Here is a 24,551-nt window from a genome sequence, read left to right as displayed (position 1 = left end):
AACTAGCTAAGAAAAAATATATTTTCTTGTTCAGTTAAATTATTAATGCATACAATACCGAAGATAATATTTTATTTTTTGAGTATTAAAGTATTTTAAATATTTTTCAAAAGATATAAGGAATTTATGTGAATCTAGTAATACGTACCGCAAGTTATAAACTTGTCCCTATTGATATGCTTTGTATTGGAGCTAAAAACGTTGTGTTAGAAGTGTACGTTGAAATAAATATAATTGAAATAATAATTTATGTAATATTAACTTAAACAATTAGCTTAAATTTATTACCTGTTTTAGTAATTATATGTTAAAATGAGTCAAATGTGGATGGGCACACAAATTGGGGGCACATTAATAGGGCCATCACCACTTGGAGGACTCACTAATAAGGACAAAATCATGTTTTTTATTTTTGTCAAAAACATTATAAAATATTATAAAAATAATTTTTTAGATTAAAGAAATATTATAAGAAAAAGAAATAGTTGAAAAACCAATATTGATTGCAAGCAGATAAAATTAAAAAAAGCTACAATATTTAATAATTAATTTAGTAATATAAGCAAGTTGGCTAAAAGGTACATTAATAGGGACAATTACCCTATCGAAGAGACTGCATGAAAAAAAATCGTACTTGTAAAATAATATACAATCTTAAAAAACGCAAATTAAAATTACAAATTAATAATGAAAAATTCAATGCTTATACTATAATAGGTTTAACGAAATTTACGAATCGATAGTCGTTATTTATAACAGATTTTTAATTAAAAAAAAAAGATTACTTTTTCATTTTGGCTAAAAAACATCTCTAACTTAACATCTTCCTTTGCTTCAACACAGAAACGCGCAGGAAATATTTAAGCGATTGAAAAAAAACGTTACCGAAAAATTGTTATTGCGTTCGGGAGTTGCCTACGAGGAATAAATTAATCTTGCATTCATCCAGGAAGGGAATGCCCCGGTATTCCCTTAGGCCACTACGTAGACACGTGTAATATACGTGCGGCTAAATATTCATATACCTACATATACGCGATGCATCACGCATCTCGCGGAATTTAACACAACAAATGTTTATTCACGTGGCGAGCCGAACCAGCGCGACGCGGTGGTTTAATGCACATATGCCTGTCGAGAGGGATTTAATTAAAAATCGGAGTGCTGGAATACCGCGGAGAGGTGGAATAAATTTCAGATGCACAGGCCATTAATTAGAACGCTATCGCGCTACCAGCACGACATTACATTTTCGTGTTCGCATTTGCGATCGGAAGGAGCCCTTTGAAAGTATATCCATTATTCATCGCGTCGGATATTTAAAATAAACGTTGCAATAATTTTGAAATAATAACTTGAAAATAAAACAATCGGAATCTTACTTAATAGTAAGTATGTTAATAACTTTATTTTATATATAATTTTTATTTATTTTAAAAAGAAATTCCAGCAAATTTTATTCGTACTTACGATAAGCTAGAAATTAATATTTTCTAATTTTAATATTTCTAATAACATAATAAATATTTTTAATTCCACCCTTGAAAGAACATTTTAAACATTATGATCGCGAGGTTAAGAGGAAATATATTTAATTTATTTAGAGATAATAAAAAAAGTTATATATAAAAATTTCGTTATAATAATAACATAAACAGCGTGAAATAGATACATAAGAATGCAATCACTTGAATCACTTGTATATTTATACAGGTTCCGCTATTTTCATATTTTTATAAAAGTTGTTTTATGTATTATTAACAAATTACGGTATTAGACAGGAAATTTCATAGGATCAATTAAAATATACATATTTATGATAAATTAATATTAACAATTTTGTAACGTCGATTTATTATGTAAATATAATAAATCAAATATGATTTAAATTATATTTGATTTATTATATTTACTTAATAAATCGGCGTTACAAGATGTATTTAATTTTTAAACAAATAACAGCACGATCAAAAATAAATGAGAAACGTTTTTCTTAGATTATTGCGTCGATGACATAACTTTAAGTCATTAGATATGAATGAAAGCACTTCAAATATAAGAATAGATTCAAATGTTAAGACTTTTAAAACTCCAAAAAAATATTGTTAGGTCAGAAAGAATTAACTTTCACAAGCCTCTGAATACAAGTCATCAAAGTGATAAAGAAAAAAAAATCCAAAACAAGTTTATCTAAATTCCTATATATGCATTTGATTGTATAAAACAAATAAAAAGTAATACATCTATTCGAAGCTAAACAAAGGAGCATTTTTAAATTCCGGTGAGTAGTTGAAAAAATCTTACCGGTACTCGCCCAAAGGAACTGCTCGACTCCTACAGCTGGAAGAAATGCATACGCAATATGCGTTTCATACCGCGATCGAGATCAGACAACGGAAAAAGGTCGTTTCTCTCGGGGTGCCGTAACAGAGCGCGTTTGGGCACGTTTTACAACGGGCATCCTCCCGGTATTCTCCGCACGCGGTATCTCACCGGTACGATCTGGCGCACATTGTGCGTGCTTAGAAAAGTTCTCTTAAGCGTGCGCGGCATTGTTTCACTCGCACTGGTGATTTTACACATGCGAAAAGCTATGATTTACGCAACGGCGCACTTAGGCGTGCCTTTAGAACGCCAAGTTATTTTTAAGGGCCGCCGAGAGAAACGAGACTTGCTTCCTATTCTCTTGAATTGGTATGCAAACCGTGTGAAATTTCATTCTTCTATGGTATTTTTCTTCAGTATCTGAAAGTATATAAATTCATGTGAAACAAAAAGAATAAAGATTCTATGTTAAAAAATAAAAGTACATCATTAAAAACAGCTAAATTGTAATAAACATGTATCTGTACAAACAGAGGAATGAAGAGACTGTTGTTCGGAGTAAAATGAAAGATCTTTTAATCGAGAATTACTTAATCTGCAGCAAAGGAAATGTTTAATTATTCGAAGATCTTCGTTGGATTGATAATTCCTATTTCCTGCAGTTTGAAAAATAATGCAAGATCGCACCAATATTTAACAATGAAATTACTAAAGAACGTCCTCTATTAATTTCCAGGATTATCGAGAAAAATATCGGTTATCCGTCTGTGTTCAATTATAGCGCATAATTACGGTCTTTTTTCCCTCGTGCACGGAACGTCGTCCTCTATTGCACATAGTATCCGTTCGACGAGCCACAAATCTCTCTCACATATATTGCAACCTAATAAAAGTATATTGCAGTCTAATAAAACGCACGACGAACTTATAATTCCGCATTCCACGTTAACGATCTTTCAAAATCCATCTGTTAGTCTTTTTCGTATTTTTGCACAACGCAGCATTGCGCAGGATAATCAGAGGGAGCGAACTTATAAAAAAAAATATGCCTATCTATTGTGTAGCTAAAATTTGCACAAAGCAATTTATGTTTCTATTCTACTAATAGCTTTTTATAACGTATTATAAAAATAACGTATTTAAAAAATAAATATTTATGCATGTAGACTCATTGACATAAAATATTTTTTATATATAAATAAATAAAAAAGGCTATATTTCAATTACTTTGTATCCGTTCATTCTATTAGAAAGCATATTTTAAAAAATTATAATTAAATAAATTTTTATGATTACTTAATAAACAAGAGTAAAAAACGATATATTTAAATAGATAATTCTGAATATACGCGAACGTTTTTTACAATTTATTTTTTTGATGAAAATTATATATCGCTATTTTATTTAAATGAAAACAGAGAATATAACAATAAGTTGATGCTTCATTGATTAATTTGCCAATTCAATCGAATGTACTTGAGCAATGCGCTGCTGTAAAACCTAACGGATATTACCTGCTGCGATATCATGCAAAATAGGTATCGTGAGCGTTACCGATCGCTAGTGAACGTTGAGAAACACCGTTTCAATAATATCCTTAACAATAATTGCTTCGGTCACGAAGAAGAAAGCGTTGTCCCCAACAAATTGTTGCATTCATTGAACCGATTAATCCTTTTGTTTAAACATCACAATCCTGTTTCTTCGCAGGATACTCAATCCTTGAATATTGAATAACAATAACGAAAAAAAAATCAATAGACAACGGTTTAATAAAATAATTTTAATAATTTAAGCACATTCTCTGTAAACAATGATGATTTAATATGATACAACAAATTGATTTCGTAACTCAAAATAAACGTGGCGGAAACATAATTACTTAGCAAAAATGTAATATCTCTCTAAATATGTTTTCAATGACATATTGATACTTAAATAATGATCAGTTTGAATGAGATCAGTCCAGTATGCAAACTATATTACATTATAATATATGGCAATGGCAAGCAAAACACCCAGTAGGTACGTAAGTTCGCATAAAGGGATGTGGTGGTTGCGCTGGGTCCAGGTTCAAAGAGTCCTCGCTTTCGTCGCTTAATTCCCCGATGCTGAACGTGTCTGTGAGATCTTGTTTGTGCTTTGAGGAATCCTTCGATTTCGTCGGAAAGAGAGTCATTTCATCCTCACTAATCACACAGCAAATAGAATCCATTGATTAAACTTGATCACATACAGATGTTTTCTTTACAGATGTGATAAAATAATCGAGATGCATATTGCTATTTTTAATTAAAGGACAATATATTATGTAACAGATTAAAAATCAACTTTTAAACGCAAATAAGCAAAGAAAGTCATATTCGATCAAAACAGGTCTTGCCTAATATTTTTGTAAATCTTAAAAATTTCCAATTCAAGTAAACTGGCTTGCCAGTTATTTGTCGGTTTTAAAACATAGTCCTGAACTGAAGGTGGAGTAATATCACAGATCAAATTAACAAGTAATTTAATAATATTGATACTAATGAGAATCTTTAAAACACTGTAACAAATTTATCGCAATTTGCTTGAACTGGAAACTATAATAGTCACAAATATTATTCACTAAGATTCGCATCGACCGAATATGGTTTTTTCAATTATTTGTGTTGAACAATTCTCGGTCGATTTTCACTTAACATTATTTATCTTTTAAATATAATATAAAGTGTTAGATATCATCTAACAATTCTTTACGTATACGTATATGACTGTTTACCTTTCACTTTCACTGTGCCAATATTCAACTAAAGGAAGGTGCTCCTTATTTTTACGTGGTATAGGCAATCTTTGTATTGATATCAATCCGGCAGAACTGCTTGCATTTTCATTGTCATGTTTCGGAAGTTTTATGTAATCTGAGTTGCGTTGGATTCGTTTCGCCTGTTCAATACGTATCTCTGCAGAACAACATTATTACATACATAATTACAACAAAGCAACACTAAGTTACACTAATTATTGCAAAAGCAATGTTGAAATAAAAATGTTATAAGAAACTAAAAGCTTATTTCAGTACCAAGTTTCTTTTGCAGCTGTTTCGTTGTATTCCGTTGAGAAACCTGTGTGTTATTACTGCTACAACTACTATCACTACCCTACAAAAGATTAAGACCTTTTTATATCATTAAACAATTGTTATCTTGTATATAAATCATTATTTTTATTTCACAATTATATATTATAGTCTCATATATTTCTCTATTAGGAAAGTCTAGTAATAAGTATCTGTCAATATGTTTATTAAGATGGATATTTACCAAGAAGAGTCTTTCATCTTCAACGTGATTAACGGCTTTGGGATCACTATCAATACCGCTATCTTCCATGATTTAAAACATTTAGAAATATAGAGGCTCCTTTTAATTCATCTGAAACAGAAAGAAATACCTGCATTATTTTATTTTGTCTTACTAAAGCTGATCAAATGTAAAAGAATAAAAAAAAAACTGAAATGTTATAAATATAAAACACATATTACGATTAACAACACCACTGTAATTAACAAATGCTGGTATTCAGTCAAACAATAAAGAAGTTGAATACAGATGTCTGATATGTCACACAGCTTTTATGTATCATTTTGAGTTTTTCAAAACTTAACAACATAATATGTCACTTCTAGTCACTCCTTGTTATTGAGAATTGCATAAACTAATATTTTACAAATTCTAACAAATAATATTCGCACGAATCTATGCAATAATCGTCCTACAACTTGTTGGAGTGCTCACATTACGTGGTCTAGTCCATTATTGATTTTCTCCATAGGATAACCCCAATGAGAAAAGCATGCTTGTTCTGGTTGCGACAGAAAAAAACTAGCATGACTGCACAAATTGAATCATACTAGTTATGTTTGACAGTCACATGACATGTTATTACATGTATGCATGTGTGTGCGTACACACACATGTATTAAATTCAGAACTGCATCCAAAACTATATAAAATTTCCACATTAAATATAAAAATGTAAAACAAGGTTATAAATTTACTGTCAAGTAAAAAAAAGATTCGATATCTGAAGATTAGAGCATTTTATTTCAAATTAAAATCATATAGATTAGATTGATAATACTATCAAAGGCTGGCGTATCCTAGGAAACTATAACAGACTTCTCAGTGTTGAATGATATATGAAAAAAGGGTGTTTAGGATTTTTATCTATTATGTCTTTCTATGTTTTATCATAATCGTATTACAAATCATTAAATAATAATATTCTTGATTTATAAAATAGACTACTTTGATAAGAACAAGCAGAACAGTGCTTGGCAGGATAGAATTTGTCTCCTCATCGTTAATAGTAAGTCACATTGTATATTAAAGAGAGAACATACATACAATTGAATGCAATATTTATATTTGTAACGAAATACGAAGAGAAAGGTAATCCAGTTTCAACTGATCAATTGTCAGAGACTGTTGCGATTGCTCTTTGATATATTTTTAAATACAAAGGAAACAATGGCACCGACATTACCTAAAAAGATGCTCTCAAAATTAACAGAGACAAATAAAGAGGTACATATTTATAACATAATAAGTAAAAAAAAGTAACGTGTCACATTAAAGAAAATTAAAAAATAAAAATTTTACAGCATTCATCTTTAGCAAAGAGTTATATGTCGCGACAAGATTTAGGTGCTGGTGATATGGATTGGATGCGAGGAAAGGTTTTGTTGAGACCAGATGATCAACTGCAGTTAACAGAAGCAGTATGTCTAATGTCTCTCTTGATTTTGCTGTTGAATAGTTATGTATCTAATTTCAAATATCATCCTATAGGAATTACAAGAGGAATTCGCCAGAGTGCTAACTATACATAATACCAGGATACCAGATTCCTTAGTCGAATGGTCATGGAAATTACGTCAATTTGTATCAGTACCTCCTCCACCACATTTAGTAACTCTTCTAAATGTAACTGGCACCATACTACACAAAGACTCTGAAGAAGCCAAAGTGCAATTGGCAGGAGGAACTCTTGGTGAAGTCTCTTTATTTATTGCAATAATTAAATATATGTTAGATGAAATAATTATAAAAGAAGTATATATAAATTTAATAGTTTAGATTTTCATATATATGTATAATAATTATGTATTTTTTTTTTTAAACAATTATAATTTCATATTCAGTTGAGGATCAGGAGGAGACAACAGATGAGAAATTAAAGCGTGATGAAGCAGAAGAAGAAGCAGAATATGAAGAAGAAGAAGAAGAAGGTAAGTACAGAAAACATGGATAATTACACATTACATGATTTAACAAATCACACATTTGATATTCTTTTAAATAAAAACATAATTACATATTCCATAAGAACAGTAGAAGAAATAGACAAAACGGTAGAAGCGCTAGCTGAGGCCGAACGTGAACACGAGTTGGAAGCTGAGCCGGAACCTGAGGAAGATGAAATAGAAAAGATAAAGCCCAAGAAAATACCTAATCAATTTAACTTCTGTGAGAGAGCAGCGTTGACATATGATAATCCTATGAGGGCACGTATATTCTCTTCTATGTATTAAACATATTTAAACTCTTGCTTATAGATATAAAAAGTAAATTAAATAAACCTTGCAGGATATGAGTACACAAACTATACCTCCACCTACTGCGACTTTCAATGCCAATGTTTTTCAATGGACTATCTTTGACGAATATCAGGTAAAAACACAAAAAGTTCTCTTCCAATTAATTATTAATACATTATTTTATTTCTGACAGAATATTATATATGCGTCACTTGATATTACACTCAGCATGTTATCACGCAGAATAACATCTTTATTTAAAAGATATAAACATAGAAAATAGAAATATTATACAAAAGTCTGACCTTTCTTATTTTGTCGACAGGAAGACTATGCTCAACAACAACGCGAAAAGGAAAAGGAAAAGAAAGCCCCATTGGCACAACCAAAGAAAGAAGACATGAAGAAAAAAGCCCAACTAGAATCTTCAGCAATGACAAACAGAATGTTACAAGCTGTAAAAACGTTAGAGCGAATGGTGAACCAAAACATTTTTGACGATATATCGCAAGGTAGACTTTTGATTCTTTCTTCGATGAAATCTCAGTCTCAAGTATACATTTCTTTAATTGTTGTTAGATTATAGGTATTGGGATGATCCGAGCGATGAATTCAAGGAAGGCGAAGGCTCCTTATTACCTCTGTGGAAATTTTCGTACGAAAAGACTAAGAAACATGATATTACGGACATGTGCTTTAATAGTAGATATTATGATCTCTTTGCAGTCGCCTTTGGATCACGTTAGTAGAATACACATATTTTAATTTTTATAATATTTAAGTTTACAAATAAGAATTATAATGTATGTATTCTAGTATCATTTAATAGTCCAATAACAAATGGCACAGTCTGCTTATTCAGCTTGAAGAATCCATCATATCCAGAATGGATTTGTCCGACAGAATCTCCCGTGATGTGCCTGGATTTTAATGCTCAACATCCTCATCTTTTAGTTATTGGTGTGAAATAATACCATTCCAAATATTTAATTGCATTATAAAGATATTTATTTAGAAGTATAAATTTTGAAAATGAAAATCTTTTAATAAAATGTTTACATTAGTTTGTAATCTAGTTTCTAAAGTGATTGTTATGTCATTACTGTATGCTAACATTAATTTATTAACTAAGGTACCATGGATGGAGCAGTGGCGGTTTATAACGTAATGTTACCACCATCCACACCGCAATACAAAAGCAACGACGTTGTGCAGAAGCATGGAGGGTTAGTATGGGAGGTCCGTTGAATATTTTAACTCTAATACTTTACGACAAAACTGAGAATTTCATGAGAAAAACTTTCAACAAAATTAAAAAAATATATGTACTGATTACAGATTCGTTGGGCACCTGATACAGAGGAGGGAAATCTGGCGTTCTTTAGCGTTAGTATCGACGGTAAAATAAATCACTGGGTATTAAACCAGAACGATCTCGGTCTCACTACCATTATGACGTTATTCCTGGACCAACCACCTATACCGGGACCAGATGGCACGATGATTACGCTGAAAGGTAATGATAAAAGGAAACCAGAGATCATTATGTTTCATAATAATTATGCAAACCGTTTAAATCTAGGATGCGGAACGTGCATTGCATTTCATCCTGCTGATCAGAATGTTTTCCTGGTGGGCACAGAGGAGGGTACAATGTACAAATGCAATACAGCGTACAGCAGCATTTATATGAGGACGTATCACGAAGCACACACCATGCCGGTATATCGAATAGTATTCAACAAGTACAATTCCAGCATTTTCGCCAGCTGTTCAGGCGACTGGAGAATCAAGATCTGGGAAGACGAAAGACCGTAAGTTACATCTTCATAATTACACAAATTTTTATTATATCAATACTTTGTACGCAGAGAACCTTTGTTCATGTTCGATCTGGGTGTTCCAATTGGAGATGTTCAATGGGCACCGTACAGCTCTACGGTGTTGGCTTGCGTATCAAATGATGGCAAAGTTATAGTGTTTGATTTGAATGTTAACAAATACAGACCAATCTGCAGTCAGCAAATCGTCAGTAAACGAAAAAACAAATTGACCCGATTAGCTTTTAATAACGCTTTGCCGTTTATAATAGTTGGCGATGATAAGTGAGTATTATCTATTTAATTAAAAAAAACTTGTATAGTCTTAAAAATATATTTCATATAATTTGTAATTCGTTTACTCAATATCTAATTTCGCAGAGGTACCGTGAATACATTGAAACTATCTCCAAATTTACGGATAAAGGTAAAACCAACGAAGAAGCAACTACATTTGTCGCATACGGAATTAGAATCTATGAAATTAGAAAAGTTGCTCAGTTTTGTGCGAGAGCCACCCGTACTGACTCCACCTAAAGACATAAGAACAGTTACTTAAAACTGAACGAATAAGAACACGGATTGCAACCTTTTATGAACAACAGTGCTTTATTAATATTTGCTATAACAGACGGATACATATCTATATTTTTACAAATAAATTGGCACTATAATTATACAATAGAAAGATCAACTAGTTCTATGAAGTAGTTTATGTACCTGACTCTTATTGCCGAAAAAAGATCATTGTAACAAATAGAATAATTCAACACCTCACTGCTTACAACAAGAAAGAGAGAGAGAGAGAGAGAGAGAGAGAGAGAGAGAGAGAGAGAAAGAGAGAGAGAGAGAGAGAGAGAGAGAGAGAAAGTAAATAAAATGATTTTAATTAAAATGATTCAGATAAAATATTATTTAAACGTAATAAATACAATTAACATATTTATTTTTAAATGCTTTCTCTCATTCTGTTTAAAAAATTATAATCGCAGAACTTGACCAATCAAATTCCTACTATATATATGTATAAATATTTATGAAATATTTTTCATGTTTTATAGTCCAAGATACATTATTAAATGCCACTATTTGATAAATAAAATATTTAAAAAATATTATGAGATCAGATCTGTGCTTTTTAATATATATTTTTAATATTAAATATTTAAATCTCTATAATACAATATATATCCCAATACTATAATATCCATTAATAAATAATAAAAAATTTAGAAAGTTAGTACAATGAAAATGTATTGAAAAATGTGTCAACATTTATATCTACAAATCTAGTTAAAAATACTGAATTTATTTGGCACAATATATTAACAGGTCATGCAAGAAGAAAATTTATGACTTTTACTATGTTGAGTTGTTCAAAGATAACAACAATTATTTGTCATCATTTCTTACTAAAGTAGGGTCCGAATAAGGCAATAGAAATGTTTACAAGTCTTCACTGTAGACGAAAGACATTATCAAATTGTAATTTTTATTTAGATATTAACGTTTTCATGCATAGATAATTCCTAATGTCGTTAAATACGTAATGTTTCAATATAGTCATCAATTCGATAGCGATAAACGTAGCTTGACTCTTGAAGCATCGATTTCTGCAAAATTAAGCAACAATACGTCGTACGTTACTGCGAATAATCTTGTACAATTAATCTAAAATGGACTAATCAAAGACAAATTTACCCGGTAATTCTGGATTCTCTATCACCCCCTTAAAGTATTTAAGCTCTAAGAAGTCTCTAATATTATTTGGACATGGCACTTGTTTACCGGCGAACTCGATGCTAGACATCGGATGAAGAAAGTGCTCTGGGAAGTCCCGATTCTTCAGAAACCACGCGTCCTTCGTCATGGATCCGTTGCGCGTATAGAACGGCAGCAGATTCACGTGCAAACGGTTCACCTTGGAGTACTGTACCTTGAAGAACTCGCCCTCCGTCGCCTTCTCCCAAATGAAACCGTCATCATCAACGACTGGCTTGCTCTTAGCTCTGACCAACCACGGCGATCTCGCCAAATCGTCTCGGTTCAATCCGATTTGTACCTCGTGATCCCACGGTAGGATATCGCCATGCCTCATCGCTCCTAGCAATGATTGGCCCTCCAACCAGAATCGTATGCCGACCTCCTCCAGTTTGTCGATAACGTGAGAGGTGACTTTTCTCAATCCGGCCAAACAACAGGGCGGCGTGTATCGATGTTGATAGAGATACGACGGCACACCGTTTATTACTGAACCAAAACATCTCGAAGTTTCTCGCGAACAACCGTACCACTCCACGGAGCCGGAAGACCTTGTAACTTTCTTTATCCCCAATTTCTGGAACATCAATCGCTCACGCGTACGATACAGCTGCTGCACCTTGGACTGTGCCTGTTGGTTTCTGTACAACGGCTTTCCTTCGTTGAACTGATAGTTTTTCAATATATGTACCTAACAATAAATATACAATGTATATTACGAAATATAATACAATATATATTTTAAAAAAACATAAATATTCAATTAATTGAATTTTTTTTTTTTTAAGATAAATTTGAATTTTTTTTCTTAACACAGAGAAAACGAATAAAATAAATATTAATAATTCTTAAAGGAAATACATAATAAATAAAAAGTACTTACCAAATTAAAAGATTTAAAAGTAAAAAATTTAAATACAAAGAACACTCTGCACTAACTATATGAAAAATTGGATTCCCAAAGTTAGTTTTCACATAAAATTAATACAGAGTGCAATTATATAGTAAATTGAATCTGGGTTACATCTTATGTAAATACTAATTCATTTCACTGGGATCCAATTATCTATATAATTAATATGGGGTCCTTTATACACTCACACACTGCCACCAGAACACAAAATTGAAGATAAAATATTCACGAACTAATCACGAAATCCTTGTATGATATAATGTCTTCATATTTAATTATACAAATCCAATTAGATATAAATAACAAAACCACATTAATATGTTGCACAGAAACAGATTAATAAATTTATTACTCAATAAATTATATTTAAAAAAAAATAAAATAAGGAGGCAATACATAATTATCTTAAATTAGACAAAATGGATTACCTTCGCACCAATAGCTGTTGTCTGAATGTACAACGCGTCCGTGAAAGGCAGCAAGAATGGATCTGACAATCTTCTCAAAATTTTTGCCTCAAGCATAGTAACATGTTTGCCTATTACACTATCACATTCCATTCCCATAACTCGTGCTATCTTCAAACTCCATTCTCTCACTTTTAAATCTAATTCAAGACAATGTAAGGCTATCTTTCCCACTGGTACAATAACAATCCCTAAATTTGACACTTGCGCGATAGTATCCTGTAAAACATACATCAAAGAGAATAACAAATTACTGTTGTAAAAAAGCGTTTTCTAAATATCACAACAAATCACAACAAAGGATATTTACCTGTATAACTTGCTTATTCGACAATCTTGTTGCATCAGGTAAGAATAGAACAAACTTGGTACGTATATAGAAGAGTGGATTCCTTTCCTCGGAGGACTTATTGAACTCGGGCTTTAAGCTGATCAGTTTGACATTCCTCATACTCTCGTTGGCAAAGTCCAGCTCCAGTGGCGGATAGGGCAATTCATCGCAGACTATCAAGACGGGTATCCCTGGGAAAGAATTCAAAACTGACTCCACCATGGATGCCACATCGTTTTCGAAATTCTCGAACTGTCTGATGACAATGGTGACCAGATGGCCCAGACACTGTTGGTGTTTCTGTGGGTCTTTCTCGTTTGTCGTGACGCTCGGCGTCAGCAAGCCCAGGGTGTTTTGTTCCATGGATAGTCGCCATATCCTATGCCAGACGATGAGGTTGCCTAACAGCGCGAGGATCAGAAGCGCCCTGACGAATTTCAGGCGCATTATTACGGCACGCGATGCGGTCCCATCTTACATCTTATATTATATTATACACGAACAGCGCGTATCCTCACAGCGTCCCGGTGTCAAGCTTCGCCATCGAGCTGCAGCGTCAAACATTTGACAATTCGGAATGTTTTTATCATGCTGAAACCTGGAATGACGGCCAATGATAGTCTTCACGGGTCATCTCGATGAGTTGTCGTGTTACGAAATTAACAAGCGCATGAATGTTTCATTTTATATTTGGTAAAGACACTCACGAAGTTGTTACGTCAACTTGCGTCAACTTTTGAGAGTTTTGAGGTTAGGATAAGCCAGCTTTGATTATCGATGAATCGAATGCGATTGTTCTTGAGTCGATATTCAATTTTTTTCCCTGATTATTTTCACCTCGATTAATCGACTTCTAACGTTTCACGTAGGTGTTGATTTACCGCTTTGAAGCAAATTAAAATAAATCAGTTGATGCGTTCAGTGATTCTTTAATATGATTGGTCTTGTCCCTTAGTTCCTCACTGGATCTGAATGCATAAACCAATTATATGAAAGAATTTTGCAATAGTTGCAAAACTGCATTTTCTGCTGAACGCAGTGTGAATTGTGTCCAAGGCTTTAGTTTTCTTACATCATGGCTGATTCGTCATCCGTCATTTCGCGTTAAACGTCAAATCTGGTTAGATCTCTGACCGCGCGACATAGGTTTACGTGCTTTTGCTCGTCGGCGAGAGAAACGCAAAACCATCGAGCATGCCGCTGCATCGGTACACGCACGCAATCCTCTGCAGGATCCCGTTGTCGCTACGTACACGGGGTGAGGTAACATTAGACGATGCCAGGACGCAGCACTTGGCCCTGGCGCAGCTTCTCCGCGAGCTCGACATCGATGTCGTCGAGATGCCGCCCGATGAGAATTCGCCGCTTTGCGTCTTCGTCGAAGATATCGCCGTCGTTTGCAACGGCATTGCCCTGATTGCCCATCCAAGCGAACCGTCTCGCCTCAAAGAGGTATAATACACAATTCAGATCTTATTAAAAATTAAAATTGATTTGTATTGACTAATTGAGTTAGAATTCATGATAATAATAATGATGATTTAACGTCTTTGGACCAAGTTTCGAACTTAGTTTCTTCATTGCTCGCTTTTAAAGCATTCTTTCGTGTTTTTTCAGCTCGATACTATCAGAGCTGTGTTGAAAAAAGAGTTAGAGATACCATTGATAGAAATAAGCGACAAAAATGCTCGCTTAGATGGTGGAGATGTGCTTTTTACTGGTAAATTTTAGTTTGCATATTTAATATTTGCTTTGATATTCCATACTTGTGCTTTTAAATATATGTAAATATCAGAAATATTTTATAAATTTTTACATTTACTAATGCAAAAATATTTCGTCACAGGTAGAGAATTCTTTGTTGGACTGTCTCATTTTACAAATGAAGCAGGAGCACGAGCAGTTGCTGCAGCATTTCCAGAATATCCATGTGTACCTATCAAGGTCGGTAATCTTGCAGATTAACACATCTATAGCAACTAACATTTTTAAGAATTATTAATATCTCCTTTCAAACATTCACAAATTTCTCATTACATACTAATGTATATCGCATGTCTCATTAAATTTAACATTTGATGTTAAAATCATAAAGATGTACTAGTATGGATGATTTCGTGCTATGCACAAGAATAATCTTAAACCTTAAATATGTGTTTAAATTAAAAAGGACGATATTTTGTCTACACACAATGTTCTTTGTACTTATGTTTTTTATCTTAACTATTTTACAAAACGTATATTAAAGATTAGTAATATCTTGTTAGAGATGACTTTGTAATTTTTGTGTCTATATTTCTGAAAGCATTTTATATCTTATATCTTAATCGTATGATAGTATTTCATTCTTATTAGAAGCTACTTCAGAAATTAATTTAATACTGAGATGTAATATATTTACTGTTAACTTTTTTGATTGCTTTTCAGTACTGATTTTATTCTTAAAATAGATCCAATTTAAGATAAAACCCTTTATATGTAATAAATGCATGTTTCAGTCTGTTAGTAACAATGAAAGTTTTGTATTTATTCACAGCACACATTGTACATTTATAAAAGGTATAATAAGTATATATACCTTACGGATTTGCGTCATACTTCAACAGAATATCATGCTCACTCACCTTACTTTTCTAATGTTCATTTAAGGTGGGTGATGGTGGCGAAGAGGTGATAGTGGAGAGTCTTACCTCAGCCCCTCTTCAGGTTTGGGTGCACTAAACTGACCCTCTTAATATGTCATTAAAGAAAAATTTAACAAAAGAAAAGAAATAAAATGAATATTTTCACAGGCTAGAAACGCAAACTTGCACGATTTTGAAAAACTTTTTTTCGTATGTAATAATTTGAGAATTTTACGAACTGCTTTTTTGAAATTGTAATAAGTTACACAAGTTCTAGCTTATCACTTGAACCGTGCACTTGAACAGTACCACGAATCTTATTCACTCACCTTAGCATGCATATGATTTAACGTTTAACTTTAAGCAAAATGTTTAAAGGCATTACTCATTTTGTTCATAAATTATCGTTGTATAAATATGTATTATGTATATTATAAACTCATTGTGTATGCACTTTTCAGATAACATATTTATATTTTACTATTTACAATACAAAACACTGTGCACGATTTGCTGGCACATTAAGAATTATTATGGACAACATAATAATGCATTAAGATTGTATTAAGATTATAATAAATGTTTTAATATAAACGTTTTAAAAACACATCAAATATTTTTTTTTTAATTAAAAATATACGAATTAAAAAGAAAAAAAAGAGAAGTTATTTTATTGAATAAAATAGTTTGTAGTTTTCGTTGATAAAATTTAATTTAATAATGATTTTCTAATTCTAATTTATTCAAGTGATGTGATAGTGAATTAAGAATATGATATATGAAATATAATAATAAAATGACTACATGTTGATTATATAGTGCATTACAATACTTGTTTATTTTCGCCTATAATTTTTGAGATAGTAATTCAATACTTCTCTGCTTAGGTGGCTGAATCCAAACGTTTAAAATCGCTGGTTACAATGGCCGGACCAGATGTTATATGTGTAGGGGCTGGAAAAGAATCTCAGGAAGTTCTCAAGGTTAGTCTTAATTTAGAGTAAATAAAAGTCACTTTGAGAAAGATACTGTTCCAAAATTCTATCATTTATAGCAAATTTGCTTTCACTCGGACTTGCTATATGACAGACGAATACTGTTACTGTTTTTATGGAATTAAGTCTTTTTTTAAATTAATTATTTAATTATAGAAAAGTTTTGATTTTTATTTTTCTAATTTACAATCTAGAGAATCGAGCGAGAAGCAACATACAATTACCAAACATTGACTGTACCCGAGGACGTAGCCGCCAACGTGCTCTATGTGAACGGCACTCTCATTCATCGGTCGGAAGACGAAATTCCACAATCAAGTAAGGTGTTCGCTGAGAAGGTGGAGTTCCCGACTAGATCATTGCGTTTATCCGAATTGGCGAAAGTTAGCTCCGGTTTGTCCTCCTGTTGCTTGTTGGTGCGCAGACCGCGGCATATCCGTAGCATTTAAACGCGAAAGGAGAATAAGATCTATCTTGCGATGTAATCGCAATTTATGCCACCAGTGCTATCCGCGAAACGTAAAATCGAATTTTCTTCTATCGAATCTGCGGAAAAATACGATGCAATTCATGACGATGATAATTTGTCATCCTGACATTTTGATAGTATTTTTTAAATTAATTTTTTAAAAGTTACTGTATCATTTTATATCTTGCAAGAAAAGGATTTAGTATTTGAAGAGATTAATATATATATATATAAACACACACATACATATATAATATATAATTTTTATATATTTAGAGTAGAAAAGTAATATATTCAAATTTGGTATTAGTTATTTATGTTTATGCTTTTTGCCAGAGATAATCTCTCTATTCTTGTCATTTATTTAATTTTTTGTTCAAAAAATTTTTCGTTTTTTATATGTGACTTTCATTTATAGCTGCAGCTATAAATTTTTTACTAAGTATTTGTAAGTATTTTTTTGTTTTATTTATTGCTTACTTTATGCATTTTTTCCTACGATATCCCAAAAAATATATTATAGAGTAAAACTACGCCATTTACATCTTGTAGTTCTCAACGGGATTAATCTTTATAAACATGGCACATAACACAATATGGCACAAATCCGATTTTATATATACACTATATGCATATAAAGGGGTTGGAATATTGATTTTTATTATGGTATAAAATTGAATCAAAATTAATTTGTAATTCAAATTATAATTAAGAATGCACTAACGTACACACGCAACAATAAATTATTTGTAATCTGCAAGGCTTACGTAATCAGGAAGAAAGTGATCGTGCACTATCAGTATTCTGACTCCTGCAACGCATTCGCAACTAGTCTGAAACGTGTTCACATCGAAGCATTCAAATAAATATCTCTCTATCATCTATAATGTATCGCAAAGTTATCGATAATATAAAAGCACTGATAGTTGTTATATTATAACGAAGTTACGTAATTAAAAGTTTAAACAGAAATCGATATAAAATTTCTGTGTGAAACTTCTATGAGATATTATGCTATATACTTGAAACATCGCGATACCTCCGATTAGTATCGCAGTGGTAAAAGACGTGAAATAGAATTACGATATACTTTGACACTATAAGTGTCGCTGTGACAATTTAGCATTTTGTACTACTGTAATGTTTAGGTAATCCTATAGCATACGTCTGTAATGCTTTTACAACTTTTTTATGCGTTCGCTCTATTTTATAAACATTAACATTTATTTTTTACACTAATTTTTTATGATGGAACTTGATGCTTTTATAAATACTGTCAATATTATAAAACAAACCAAAATAAGCAGATCTTTTAATGCAATTAATGTGCAGTATTTACAGAATTTATTACAATTTTGTTTTGTATTCAAAGATTGTCAAGAGCTTATAAGTTCGCATATATGTATAGAAATATAAAAGTTTATAGAAAAAGACAATCGGTCTTTTTATTGTTAGATATATAAGGTGCAGTTTTATAAGTCACCGATACAAATGTTGCAGAAATTCTTTGAATTCCTATATAAAACAGAGTGTTTTTAAGATAATATTATGCACAAAAAGTTTGCATAAAAAACATTGAAATAATACTACAGATAATCACTTTACTTTAGATATTTATAAAATGTGATTGATCTTTTCATACTTCAAGAGACTGTCAAGATTTTTCGGAATCTGGAAGTATATTCCATTAAAAAAAATAATACAGTCTCATATTATATAACTGAACATTTTCAAGAGATTACTTAGGCACATTCTTCGATAGTGGTTCATTCACGTATGTTTTCCCACACATAATAATAAAGGGTCATTATCATCATTAGCTTGTCTCTATTACTTGTATGTCACTGGATGTTTTGTTCTGCCATGGTCGAATCAATTTTTTCTGCGTATACAGATGATTATAAGTCTTTCTTTTCACTTGTAATACTGCGATATCACCTGCTATGTGACGTTCTATAGCTTTGTAAATACAACATCTCATCAATCGATTTCACATTAATATTATGAATAAAACGTTAAAACTGACGTATGATTGCCTCGGACCAGTAAAAACGGCGGCATGTCACGTGTAAGTGTTTCTAGCCACGCCATGTAAAGAGGCGCTGATACAGCACCTTTCCGAGGCATCGGTAATGTCCTATAAATCAAACAATATTAATGAAAAAACAATCCGACTTGTAAGGAAATACAGCCAAATATCCTCCGATTTTAATAAGCTTTGAATATGTTAGACGTAATAGACTGCGCATTCTCTGATCTTAACATTCGTGCTCCTTGTGTTCATGATGTTAAAATCTTGAACGAAGAAGGAATTAACCATTGGTCAAAAGGCCGAAATTATTCAAATATGATTCGTTAATTCTTTCTCTATCCGAAATCTCATAATGATTTCTAATATCGTGGACACAAGACTTTAGAAAGAATCGAATCATATCAATGTCTCTATTTCTCTTCAACTCGATACGTTAGAGAGACAGAGCACAATATGATTCAAACTCTTTACTTATTAAAAAAATATATGTTTCTCACTTTTATCTGTATTTTAACATATTCGAAACTTGTTAAAATTTGGAGGACATTTGGTTGTGTTGCCTTCTCAATATAAAAATCTATGACAAATACTACTTACATAACGACTAAATTGGCTTCCATAGAATTTTCAAGTAACAATTCACGCAAACGGAGATGTCTATTGGTTTTTTCTTTCATCGCCATAAGTTCTGAATCTTTAATAACATCTAAAAAAAATCGAATTGTTATATGGTATATATTGATAGGAATTTAGTAGCTTGTTAGTTTTATTTTATGCTATTCATAGAATAAACTTGAAATTACTCGTATCATCGTCATCGAAATTTTTCGAATCGGCTGATTCCTGGAAGTCGGCTATTAACGAGTCAAAGAATGTTTTTGTACCATCTTGTGCCGACTTCGAGATATCTGGTATAACTTTTAGGGCGGAATAATCTATCCGGAATTTTGACAAGAGACTCGCCATACTATGAAAAAAATTAATAATATTAATATCATCAAGAAAAAATTATTTTGCGTAATTATTTCTAGAAGAAATTCATCGTCAAAAATTAATACTTGCTTCCTTTGTTCATATTCCAGTTCAGAGTGCTTATTAGAAAGTGCGAACACTCTCAATCTGCTATTAGACCAATTACGTCTCGTGCTGATAATGTAAGGTAACAGAAGCGTTAGACCACCATCATCATACAACCACCATACATCGATAGTACCCTTTTTATGCTTCCGTTGAAATTTCGTTACTACATTAAGTATATTTGTGATTGGCACTATATTTGGTCGATTTTCACGTTGCTCCTCGGAAGATGGATTAGGATACTCGTTAATTGTTTTCGAACGTCTCGGTACGGGACTGCCGGGGATTGATATGTCAGACGTGCTACTAGCTGCAATAATTATAATTTATCAAGCATCGTTCTTCAGAAAAAGATTTATTACACTAATTTGAAGCATACTATAGTTTTTATATAAAAACACCTTTTTACAGATATAATTATTTTATTCACTTATGATTTAATTAATTTTTTCTTGAATGTATACTCTTGGACAAAAATTTATGATTGAAATAACATAAACTTTCATATATTTACAATATTAATAAAGTCGATTTTTTTTTTTTTTTTTTTTTTTTTCAAAATTTAGAGGTATTTTAACTTTTGAGCGATAATGTATCATGCAACAACTAATACATCAGATATATGTATTAGATATATGTTAGAAAATAAGAAAATTTAGTTTTTGTCAAAAACCTTGGCTAAGCTGCGAGAAACTCTGATTGCCCGGTATCGAAGTAGGCGCGAGTCTCTTTGAATCTTCGACATCTCCGATCGTACTGCTATCCAAGCCTTCTTGAAGTCGGAGAAGCACCACTGCTATATGCATATCTAGAGCTTTGCTGTGAGATACAGAAAAATTTAATTCTCTTTATTTCAAGTTAACTGAAGTGTGACACACACAGACACACACACAAGGACTTACTGCATGATGTTAAAGTACATATTCAGATTTTCCCGGGGACAAGTAGCCCAATCTTGCTTGTAACCCATCAGCAGGATATTCGGCCTCATTTTCCCAAGTCCAGCGGCTTGTAAGAGCGAAGTAGCTCCATCTTGGAAATTCGAACCATCCACCAGTGAATAAAACGCCTTGATCTTGTTTGCCCTGAGCCAGGAAGAACAATTCTGCGCCATGCTGTTGCGCGTTTTGTATGATATGGGTGTCTGAAGGATATGAGTATGAGATATATTATCGAATAGATATTAGATACGTCAAATCGGCTAAAATAGAAACAAGCCGTACCTCAATAATATGGCCACATATAAATAAACTCTGATGTTTAGTAATATGATGAGCGAAATCGACAAGAGATGATCTCGCATTGGGCGCGCCAGTAAGAACCAAGAGTTGCGGTCTATAATTTTTTACGTGCTCCTCCACCCGATCCAATTGCTGCACCGCAGTTAACGCGTTATTGTAGGTCTGGGCTTGTGTAGTTGAGCCCCAATTTACATCTGTAATATATTTTCATGAAGAGCTCAGTGTATTGAAAAAAGCAGCGTTAAACAAAGATAAATTTGTGTTGCGTGAATTACCAGGTTTTCTATATGAGACTACTAAATATAACGCTAAGACTACGCATAACGTTATTAAAGCCGTCCACCATGAGATCAGAAACATCACAGAAACGCAAAGGATAGCACCAGCGAGACTAAGCCACATATTATAATACTAAAAAAAAAAAAACGAAATAACATTATTTGATAGAGTGAAAATATAATAACGCCATAGATATATTTTTGCGCTACAGTACCTTGAAAGTTGGTCGCCATCCGATCGGCTTAGCCAAGGAAGCATGGAACGTGCTGAAATTGATGAGAGTGTAGGCAGCCAAGAAAAAATTCGAAATCAGCGGCGCAATTGCATTTAATTCACCTAAAAAAAATTGAAATATATATATATATATACAGGGTGTATAAAAAGTCCCCTTGAATATCTTAAAAAGTAATCATTTTTGAGAAAAATGTTTTATACAAAAGATGTAGGGTTGAAAATGATCTATTGACTGACCTTATCAATTTGACCTTGGATGGTGCCACCAATGTCAAGTCAAGGTCAAATCGATTTTTTTAAACGAAACACCCTATTTTTGATTCTAGAATCTAATAGCTGAGGTCGGGAGCTTTCCAAAACACTATAATAAAGTCTCTTTTTAATCAGTACTTTTCAAGTTATGAGAGTTGAAAGTTATGGAACCGCCGCGGTATCTGGAGACACTGGTAGTGTCTCGGCGCTAAGCCAAGCGCAGCGACACTGCCGTGGCTACTTTACGCGAATCTGTCAAGATTTCCAGACAGCGATTATGGGATCTCAATAACGGCTGTCCCGATTGAGTTCTAAGTGTGCTCAATCGATGGCATCCGCTCGGAATATATAATGAAAGTGTTTTTGTTTTTTCTCTACGTGCTCTACGTTAGCATTACCTAAGCTAATCGTATTAAGATGATCGTACTAAGATGATCGTATCCATTTTAATGATGCGAGGATGGGATGGTCATAGGAGGTCTTACGCAAGCGACAAGACTTTTCAATCAATTTTTTAGAAATAAAGACAATGGTATATCTAAATCAACTCATTCGTTTGAGCATTTGTCATTCCTTTAACCCAGATCGCCTTACCTACCAGTTTTTAATTACTTTCTCGGCTAGACCCCACCGGGATCTGGAGCTTCGTCAAGTTATACTGAATAGAAAACATATTTTTAACTTATCACATGCAAAATTGATATCTCTAGAATAAGACAAGAACACATAAACAAAGATGAAACAAAAAATATTTTATTAAATTACATCATAAAAAGTTAAAGTCTGAATTGCAATGTGAAAAATCGCATTAGATACGTCATATCCCAGTATGGCGAGCTAGGGTTAAAAGAATATTACATATTATAGCACGCGCGCACACATGCACGCGCACACACACACACACACACAAATACTCAAATTAGCGTCCCTCCGCAGTCTGACAATTATAAAGTCGCTAGATGATTATAAAAACTTAAGACTGCATTTCTACAGAATTCGCGAGGCATTATTCTAAATTCATTTATTATTCGTTGACGTAAATCATTAAGATTTCGAGGTTTAGTATTATAAATTTTTCCCTTTAAATATCCCCACAAAAAATAATCGAGTGGATTTAGATCAGGCGATCGTGCTGGCCATTCAATGTAACCCCTTCTTCCTATCCACCTATTCGAAAAAACTTCATTCAGATATTGGCGTACTCGTAAACCGTAGTGAGATGGCGCCCCATCTTTCTGGAACCAAATGTCATTGAAGTTTTGACGAGCGATGTTTCGGATTGCCGGAACTATTTCATCTTGAAGCATGGCTAAATAATTGTCAGCGTTTAAATTAGCTCCAATAAAGAAAGGCCCAATAATGGCTTCATTTAAAATTCCAGCCCATACGTTGACTTTTTGCTGATTCTGAGTATGTGCCTCGTACATCCAATGAGGATTTTCATCGCTCCAATATCTGCAATTATGTCGATTTACATTCCCGATTAGCTCAAAATTAGCTTCATCTGAAAAAATAATGTTGTCTACAAGTAAAAGATTTATATCGATATTTAACATCATACTTTCACAAAATTCATTGCGACGATCAAAATCATCTTGACATAGTTCCTGCGCCAGATGGATCTTATATGGATGAAATTTCTCCTTTTTTAGAATTTTATGAACTGACATATGATTGATGTCGTGTTGTTGTGCAACTTTGCGAACTGAATTACGCGGATCTTCGATAAAAGACTAGAACATTAAATCTTTTATCAGGATTGGTAGCAATTGCTGGTCTACCTTGTCTATTACGGTCTTTTACGAAACCTGTTTCTTCAAAACGTTGTACAATACGAATAATAATCGATTTAGATATACCATTGTCCTCATTCTTAAAAGTTTGATTGAAAAGTTCTGTCACATGTGCGTAAGACCTCCTACGATCACCCCATCTCCGCATCATTAAAAGGGATATACGCATCTGTTCAGTAAGCATTATAAAGTATTTTAAATAAATATTTTATAAACAAAGATAACTATATGGCGATAAGCAATCTCAGAATGGAGTATCACGAAAAAATAGACCTTCTCAATTGCAGGTCTCAGAAAGAGTGAACTTGACAGGAGAGATCTCTAGCTTATGTAGTCTCCAGCTTTGTTGAAAGGGTG

General features: G+C 32.7%; 5 protein-coding genes across 8 annotated transcripts in view; 2 read left to right on the top strand and 3 right to left on the bottom strand.

Moving 5' to 3' along the window:
* Positions 1–4,194: 4,194 nt before the first annotated feature.
* LOC108764852 (uncharacterized) lies at positions 4,195–6,136 on the bottom strand. 2 transcript variants are annotated; one of them, XM_018513254.1, is made up of 5 exons: positions 5,849–6,136; positions 5,628–5,738; positions 5,387–5,465; positions 5,087–5,267; positions 4,195–4,514 (listed from the first exon to the last, which is right to left on the bottom strand). In XM_018513254.1, exons 2-5 carry the CDS (start codon positions 5,694–5,696, stop codon positions 4,313–4,315), a joined length of 531 nt encoding a protein of 176 aa, XP_018368756.1. In that variant the 5' UTR covers positions 5,697–5,738; positions 5,849–6,136; the 3' UTR covers positions 4,195–4,312. The 2 variants fall into 2 exon arrangements, with proteins under 2 accessions (XP_018368756.1, XP_018368757.1); XM_018513255.1 differs by having other exon boundaries at positions 6,102–6,120.
* Positions 6,137–6,434: 298 nt separating this feature from the next.
* Positions 6,435–10,551, top strand: LOC108764849 (dynein intermediate chain 2, ciliary). Its single transcript, XM_018513251.1, has 16 exons — positions 6,435–6,516; positions 6,610–6,675; positions 6,753–6,893; positions 6,971–7,087; positions 7,158–7,359; positions 7,511–7,597; positions 7,701–7,873; positions 7,956–8,039; positions 8,232–8,418; positions 8,486–8,647; positions 8,723–8,866; positions 9,039–9,145; positions 9,245–9,422; positions 9,489–9,720; positions 9,778–10,011; positions 10,108–10,551. The coding sequence occupies exons 1-16, from the start codon at positions 6,499–6,501 to the stop codon at positions 10,283–10,285; spliced, it is 2,310 nt and encodes a 769-aa protein (XP_018368753.1). The 5' UTR covers positions 6,435–6,498; the 3' UTR covers positions 10,286–10,551.
* A 493-nt stretch (positions 10,552–11,044) lies between these two features.
* Positions 11,045–13,927, bottom strand: LOC108764850 (fukutin-related protein). 2 transcript variants are annotated; one of them, XM_018513252.1, is made up of 5 exons: positions 13,717–13,927; positions 13,178–13,625; positions 12,829–13,086; positions 11,428–12,178; positions 11,045–11,339 (listed from the first exon to the last, which is right to left on the bottom strand). In XM_018513252.1, exons 1-5 carry the CDS (start codon positions 13,740–13,742, stop codon positions 11,293–11,295), a joined length of 1,530 nt encoding a protein of 509 aa, XP_018368754.1. In that variant the 5' UTR covers positions 13,743–13,927; the 3' UTR covers positions 11,045–11,292. The 2 variants fall into 2 exon arrangements, with proteins under 2 accessions (XP_018368754.1, XP_018368755.1); XM_018513253.1 differs by having other exon boundaries at positions 13,178–13,927.
* A 124-nt stretch (positions 13,928–14,051) lies between these two features.
* LOC108764827 (N(G),N(G)-dimethylarginine dimethylaminohydrolase 1) lies at positions 14,052–17,523 on the top strand. The gene is made up of 5 exons (XM_018513217.1): positions 14,052–14,650; positions 14,816–14,918; positions 15,045–15,142; positions 16,710–16,805; positions 17,012–17,523. Exons 1-5 carry the CDS (start codon positions 14,393–14,395, stop codon positions 17,264–17,266), a joined length of 810 nt encoding a protein of 269 aa, XP_018368719.1. The 5' UTR covers positions 14,052–14,392; the 3' UTR covers positions 17,267–17,523.
* Positions 17,524–18,892: 1,369 nt separating this feature from the next.
* The window catches only part of Ncc69 (sodium chloride cotransporter 69), a 31,035-nt gene continuing 25,376 nt past the window's right edge, over positions 18,893–24,551 (bottom strand). The window contains exons 10-18 of one of the 2 annotated variants that reach the window (XM_018513256.1): positions 22,130–22,251; positions 21,912–22,047; positions 21,619–21,830; positions 21,298–21,539; positions 21,069–21,214; positions 20,381–20,705; positions 20,122–20,285; positions 19,916–20,024; positions 18,893–19,423 (exon numbers count right to left, since the gene is read on the bottom strand). In XM_018513256.1, the coding sequence (XP_018368758.1) occupies positions 19,288–19,423; positions 19,916–20,024; positions 20,122–20,285; positions 20,381–20,705; positions 21,069–21,214; positions 21,298–21,539; positions 21,619–21,830; positions 21,912–22,047; positions 22,130–22,251 (1,592 nt within the window). In that variant the 3' untranslated portion in view covers positions 18,893–19,287. The remainder of the gene's footprint in view (positions 19,424–19,915; positions 20,025–20,121; positions 20,286–20,380; positions 20,706–21,068; positions 21,215–21,297; positions 21,540–21,618; positions 21,831–21,911; positions 22,048–22,129; positions 22,252–24,551) is intronic. The other variant, XM_018513257.1, reaches the window with a different exon arrangement.

The sequence above is a fragment of the Trachymyrmex cornetzi genome, unplaced genomic scaffold (genome assembly GCF_001594075.2).
Source record: "Trachymyrmex cornetzi isolate Tcor2-1 unplaced genomic scaffold, Tcor1.1 scaffold454, whole genome shotgun sequence".
NCBI classification, from domain to species: Eukaryota; Metazoa; Arthropoda; class Insecta; order Hymenoptera; family Formicidae; genus Trachymyrmex; species Trachymyrmex cornetzi.
This window is presented reverse-complemented; position numbering and strand designations above follow the sequence as displayed.

Excerpts from the sequence above, each read along its gene's own strand:
- LOC108764849 (XM_018513251.1), top strand. Across the intron at positions 8,040-8,231 it reads CTATCTTTGACGAATATCAG|GAAGACTATGCTCAACAACA; the intron begins GTAAAAACACAA and ends TTTTGTCGACAG. Across the intron at positions 9,146-9,244 it reads ATGGAGGGTTAGTATGGGAG|ATTCGTTGGGCACCTGATAC; the intron begins GTCCGTTGAATA and ends TACTGATTACAG.
- LOC108764852 (XM_018513254.1), bottom strand. The coding sequence starts at position 5,696 with ATGGAAGATAGCGGTATTGATAGTGATCCCAAAGCCGTTAATCACGTT. Across the intron at positions 5,466-5,627 it reads AAGATGAAAGACTCTTCTTG|GGTAGTGATAGTAGTTGTAG; the intron begins GTAAATATCCAT and ends AATCTTTTGTAG. Across the intron at positions 4,515-5,086 it reads TGGCACAGTGAAAGTGAAAG|TGAGGATGAAATGACTCTCT; the intron begins GTAAACAGTCAT and ends CTGTGTGATTAG.
- LOC108764850 (XM_018513252.1), bottom strand. The coding sequence starts at position 13,742 with ATGGCGAAGCTTGACACCGGGACGCT. Across the intron at positions 13,626-13,716 it reads AAGCTTGACACCGGGACGCT|GGCGCTTCTGATCCTCGCGC; the intron begins GTGAGGATACGC and ends GAAATTCGTCAG. Across the intron at positions 12,179-12,828 it reads CAACAGCTATTGGTGCGAAG|GTACATATATTGAAAAACTA; the intron begins GTAATCCATTTT and ends ATTTATTGTTAG.
- LOC108764827 (XM_018513217.1), top strand. The coding sequence starts at position 14,393 with ATGCCGCTGCATCGGTACACGCACGCAATCCTCTGCAGGATCCCGTTG. Across the intron at positions 14,651-14,815 it reads AACCGTCTCGCCTCAAAGAG|CTCGATACTATCAGAGCTGT; the intron begins GTATAATACACA and ends GTGTTTTTTCAG. Across the intron at positions 14,919-15,044 it reads TGGAGATGTGCTTTTTACTG|GTAGAGAATTCTTTGTTGGA; the intron begins GTAAATTTTAGT and ends ATTTCGTCACAG.